Source organism: Emys orbicularis, chromosome 7, assembly GCF_028017835.1.
Source record: "Emys orbicularis isolate rEmyOrb1 chromosome 7, rEmyOrb1.hap1, whole genome shotgun sequence".
NCBI classification, from domain to species: domain Eukaryota; kingdom Metazoa; phylum Chordata; order Testudines; family Emydidae; genus Emys; species Emys orbicularis.
In genome coordinates this window covers 45003195-45009406 of record NC_088689.1, presented here as the reverse complement: position 1 = coordinate 45009406, position 6212 = coordinate 45003195, and the positions used below count along the sequence as shown (strand labels likewise).

The 6212-nt window shown below is 41.2% G+C and overlaps 1 protein-coding gene across 1 annotated transcript in view; it reads left to right on the top strand.

The window, feature by feature from the left end:
* The first annotated feature begins 5036 nt into the window (after nucleotides 1-5036).
* The window catches only part of LOC135881407 (hexokinase HKDC1), a 37430-nt gene continuing 36254 nt past the window's right edge, over nucleotides 5037-6212 (top strand). Inside the window, exon 1 of the mRNA XM_065408060.1 lies at nucleotides 5037-5174. Coding sequence (XP_065264132.1) covers nucleotides 5037-5174 — 138 coding nt within the window. The remainder of the gene's footprint in view (nucleotides 5175-6212) is intronic.

Here is a 6212-nt window from a genome sequence, read left to right as displayed (position 1 = left end):
TTGAGTACAGCAGAGTCCACAAGCTTCTGTGTGGAAACAAGCATTGTGTCAGCATGCAGCAGTTTGAAAGCACTTGTTTCTTTTACTTAGCTACTTCCAGTGCATTATATGTACCAGCCCCAGAGTAAGTATTCGATTAGGCTTATGAAATATATGTAATTGTTTTCCAAGTTCATGTAACTTTATTTTATTTACAAAGCTAAACAGCTGTCTGACAGATTATGGCAAAGGCTTTCTCTGGACTCTTGTTTTGTGTTTAAAAAAAAAAAAAAAAGGATGATCTCTCTGAGGCTTGAATTCAGAATGGTTAGAATTTGAGTATTTGATGTGCAATGGTGAAGAGTGAAAACCACTGACTTTCATACAGACCGTTCTGCACCCCCTGGTACGCTGTTGTGGAGTTCTCTGACCACTTGCAAATCTATGCTTTTTTAAGTTTTAGGCTACAGACTTCAGTCCAAATTTTAAACTTCAGTTCAGAACAATATGTTGTATAATGCTAACGCTCCCCTCCCTGCTCTCAACCATCATGGGTATGGCACACAGAAAACCCACATTCCTGCTATACTCCCTGCTTCCATTATGTTTTGATAACCAGTTTATCCTTTAATTGTTCACAAGGCTGCTTTTAAATGTATATTTTTAGCAAGGAAAGGCTTCATTTGGGTACTTGGAGGAGTAAGCTGAAATCTTGTGTTTGAGCAATAGCCCGTCTAATGAGAAAACAGCTAAGTAACTCTACAGCATTCTTTTGGTATTTTGCTGAGATTAGCACTTCAGTTTAATTCATTGCTTGTTCCCATAGTGACTCCATAGTAACTGTTGTAAGAGCTCTAAAATTTATTCAGGCATTTCGAGGGCTGGTTTTCATAAAAGAAAGTTTTCTTTTCTTCTGAGCTAATGGCACTGTTGCCATTAGATCTAATTAACATTGCTGTCAAATTGGCCTCACATGGTATGATCAAAACTGATGTTGCAAAGCTACATCAGGAACACATTTTTTAACGGGTCTAGTTTGCACAAAACAAGAACGCTTCCAAATGGCCGGAGTCTAGTGTTTTTGTGCATGGAGCCTGTGCTGTGTGCTCCTACGTTGTGAAAGTTCAACACGCTTTTCAGCCGACACTTTTAAAGGAATAAAAGCTTTAAAATGTAAATTGCAATTTACACTGTACTTGCCTTCAGTTGGAAGAGCCACTTTAAGCAACTTTGTTTCTGAAGACACTGTTCCTAACCCAACTTGACCTTTCCATTCTTACACTGTTTAAAGGAGATGGAGGTTGTGTAGAAGTTAGGGTAAGAGGTTTTTTTCCCCCTCTCTTGCTGGATAGGGGCTTCCAGGTGTTTTCGTTGTTCAGTCTCTCTGACGATGTCTTAAGTACACATTTTATCTTATTATTTTGCAGCTTGGTGCTGCTAATGGTTATGTCTAAAGAGAACCTTAGACAAAACTGAACTTTGTGCAATTTGTCCTCACTAATGCATATATCCAATATGGTAGTGAAGGTGAAATACATACTTATCTCCCACTTACTGAAATCTAAATGAGAGCTTTAGAGAATTTGACATGGGGTGAAGCCAAGTGATGACTGTTCACTTCCCTGATACTGTTATCGCTAAACTCCAATGTGCAACTAAGATTGGACTCCTGAAGCTGAGAATGGAGCGTTTGCTTTGGAGAATGGTGCACCAGATAAACTAATAAAACTCACCCTGTCAGAAAATAGTGTGCTGGAGGGGTGAGTGGGGCATAACATCAAAGTAGTTTGAACAAGTTTAATAAATTAAGCTATTAGAAAGAGTTGCCACGCCTGGTAAAACCAAGTCAGGAGAAACTTAATATTGCCCCCAAACCCAAAAAGTCTTTAGAAAGGTCACTTTTTTCCATCAAAGTTTGCCCGTCCCGCGGCTACTGGATAAATTTATTTCGCCCAGATTTGAGCTCATTCGTACATGGTATTTTGTTGAGATGAAACTCAGGGAAGGGGGGAGGGGTTAAATTTTTAAAAAAAGGTTTTGTAGCTTTTTTTTGTGTGTACCACATATGAAAAATAGCTGAGCTGTCAATCATTTGAGAAACTTCAAATGAGATTTATCTGAAAATTGTAGTGAGATTTAGGACACAGGAGCGTTTGGGGAAAAGCATATTTGGGGACGTATTCATTGGCAAATGAGAAACGGTAGTGATCCATTGGTCTCCAACAGAAGGTCCTGATCCTGAAATTAGATCAATATGATTGGAGACCTGAGTCCATGCAGAGTTTGTGATTGTAGAGTTGGGGCTTCAGATTGTAAGTTCTTCAGGGCAGGGCGTCTCTCTCTGTTCATGGGCAGTGTCTCGCACCCTGATTGGGTAATACTAGCCATGACTGCAGTAGAAATAATAAATAATAAGTAATAATTATAATGGATACTGAATGACTGCGGAGACCTAGGCTTTCATTTGTATAGAGCTTTCTTTGGTCTTAAATGTAAAATGTATGCAAGTAAGACTGCGTGTCCTTACCCCAGGCACTCGACAGCTACACTCTTCCTCTCCAGTAGCCTGAGCTCCTACCTCAACTACCTATTCCTGGCATTTTACCACCTTTTCCCTATACTCTACCAAAGAGAGAGACAGCACTGGAATCCACATTCTCCATGCTATGGCTTACATCAGCATTGCCACCAGGGGAAACTGGGTTAATACGTACCCTTAGCGCATGTTTAAACTTTCCCATGATTTCCTGGGGAAATGATATCCCACTGAAGGGAGAGTCTCATGGAAGGCATTTGAGTGCTGAGATGACACTGTGGGATGAACCCACTCCACCACATTTGAGGGAAGAGGAAGTGGCTATCCCCTACCCTAGCACCAGGCCTCTCCTTCCACCAAAAGCTTTGTCCCAAGGGGGTCTGCTCAGAGGCAGCAGGCTGTAGATGCTGCTGTACATCTCCAGTGAGAAAATCTTAGTCAGCTCCCCCCAGCAGGGAGTGTGTAGCCTTTAGCACTCTGAGTAAGAGAGGCTGGCAGGCAGCAGAACCATCACCAGCATCTTCTGCCTGTGGGAGGTTGGTGTTAACAGGTGTTTCCTTTGCTGTAGAGGCAGGTGTTGGAATGTTTTCGAGGCATGCACACCTTTGTTAAACGCTCTCCATCCTGGTTATGAGGATCTTACCTGATGGTCTTTGACTGTAAGGTAATTGCATGCTGGATTGGAGATGATCATCCACCTTAGAACACTCCATAATTCCTCAGGATGTGGCTGCAAAGGGAGTATTACAAAGATATAAAAGTCATGTTGTGATGCTTTATGATCTGAAAGTGGGAGGGAGGGGTTGTAACTGGCTTGTTGGATAAAACACTGCTATATTTAATATGTATGAACAAGCAACAAACCATGATACAGGTAATTGAAGCTGGTATATTCATTTGGGCCTCAGTTGTCATTTGCACTAATGTCACTACACCACTCTGGCCAGAGTAGTGCCAATTTGTCTTATTTTATTTGTGTTGAAAAATCAATTGAATGGAAACAGTAATTTTCCTTCTTTCCTCACCCTCCTACTTATCCAAAGCAAGGATGCACTGAAAGCCTGTGATTGATTGAACTCACTATCAGAATGAAACTGACAAATACCACTTGATTAACAAAATTTGTCTGTTTGGTAATTAAAATCTTTGAGACCCTTTTCATGTGACATTTATTTATATTCCTAATGAGAGAGTGAAAATTAAAGCTGTATTAGACACACAATGAGCTCTGGAACAAAGAGGAATGGAGTTTAAAAGGTGATGCTCTCAATTTAATTGGCCAGCCAGGAATGTGACTCAAATGAGAAAAGTACATAATGAGTAAAGAGACAGGTCATCTGTGTGTTAGTACTTACTAAAAGATGAATCTGGGAGAAATGAACCATGATCTCAGGCTGGCAAGGTGTTTAAATTTTATTTTTTTAAGTGAAAGGTCTAGTTTAGAAATACTCTTATTTACAGCATGCTCATCTTCTTCTTTGCATTTCAGTTGGCTTTTCTGTTTTCATCTTGTTTCTAGTACTTATTTGACAAAAACGTTAAAAGCTAGCGTTACGGTTAAATTCAGCCCTGACGTCAACAGGTGCCTCTCTCAATGAGAGCTGCACACCTTAAATTATGATTGAATTTGTCTCTGAGTAAGACTGAGTCTAATATTAAAATTGTCCAGCTGCCAAATGGGCCAAATTTTTCCCTTGCATATGCAGTTCTGAGGACATACGTCTTAAATTTTGTCACCACAAGCAGCCAGAGACGACACATAACTGTTGATTGCAGGGGGAGGGGTACAATTTAAAGGTTCTGGTGGTATGCAGCAGGGTTCAGGGCAGGGCATATAAGCCCTGGCAGAAATGGGGGGGGCACATGACCCCACATTCCCGCACCCTCCACGCATTGACAAAGGGAGAATAATGTGTGCAAGTTGGGAATTGTAAGGGGGTAAAACTAGGGGCAAATGTTGCTTGGCCAGGGTGAGTGTGAGTGCTTACTGAGACGAGCCCCAGAGAATAATGTGTGTACCAGAAACTGATATACATCTGATTAAGAAACACCGGTTTGTCTCAACAACTGGAATGCTAACCAGATGAAAGAAACATCCTGAATTCCAACAGCTCTGCATAACTTTCTAAGTGATCTAAAGTTCATTGAAGCAGCTTGTGTTTGTCACATTCTTGTGGAAGTCTGTCAAATGCTGCACAAGATGGTGCTGGGTTAAGCAAAGAGCATTGCATAGTAACTGGATTGTTAAGTGGTAAAAATTCCTGAATGGGCCAATACACATCATTTCCCCCCCCTTCACCTTGGCGGCTAGCCAGATGCTTACTATTAGACAATAAAGTGTGTACCGGGGAAGGGAGGGACTGGCTGGGGGTGGGGGGGAGAGAGAGAGACAGACTGAAGTTTAATCATTGAACCAACCAAACTGAATGGATTAAGTCCTGGACTTGATTTCACAGGAGCTCTAATATCTCACTCTGGGAAAATGGCTTTGTTGAAGTATTTTTTAACACTTAGCTCATGAATGAGATCTGCTACTTTGGAATTAGTTATTCACAGCAGCTTTGTCACCACTGAGACACCAATAAGCTTCAAGAAAATGTTTGCTGTGCATTTATTAGCTTTTTATTTTACAAAACTAAAAGAAGATCAAATCAAAAAGGTAAGGTCCAAATTTATTTGTTGGTAAGATTGATGTGGGTTACAGGAGAGCAGAGACTATTTTCCTGTATGAGCAAAAAAGAGTGTGGATGCGGTGTAGTATGCTCCTGGCAAAGAGGTGGAGATCAAAGGGTCGGTAAATCTTTGGACTTTAAAACAGTCCTATTTTCCTTTAGTCTTCAGATCTGATAAACTTAGAATAGCGCTAGGAAACAAAACTCTCTACATAGTGAATGTGTAAATAATCTTCAATAAGGGAAGACTACAATGTTCGCTCTGAGGCTACTTTTTAAAAATGTGCAAAACCAAAGTGCTTTCCGGCATACTGCTGTAGTGAAGCATAGTATGAGAAACTTGCACTCTTGTTTGGTTGCATTATCACTTTGATTTAGACAATGAGGTTGAGGTTTTCAAAACTGAGGAGGGGTCTGAGTCAAAGTTCACTGAAACCAATGAAAAAACACCCATTGTCCTCAGCGGGCTTTGGATCGGGCCCCAGGGCATTTGGACACACAACTCCTGTTCATTTTAATGGGAAAGTTTTTTATATCCAGATCTTCTATCTGGCTTTGAAAATCTCAGCCAAGATGTTTGATTATTGTTAATTAAAACTCAGATTTGTAAACATTGAAGTCCTAGACAGACCAGACTTTAAGCTTTTGATGTGCGAACAAACTAGCTGATGGTGCCCTGCCTTAGGCACACAGCAGATAGCGAAGTCTAGTCTCTTGGCAAAGCGCTGGTATGTGGGGCTAATGGCACTGCAGCATAAAACCCTCACACACTGCACGCTCCTTGAGTTAATCTTCTGCATCTCTGTTAAACCCCTGATTTCCCACCTCCTGACCTAACACCACCTCACCCTCATGTAGTGGCCACCTGTCTCTGGTGAAGAGGGATCTACACTACACTCCCTTTGGGCCCTGTCATTGCCACTCTCTCTAATGAGCTGGAAGAATGGCTGTTAAGATACATGAGCAAACCAGAAGCAAGAGTAGGCTGTTAAGCAAAGGAGTAAGAGGAAATGAGCCAAGATCCC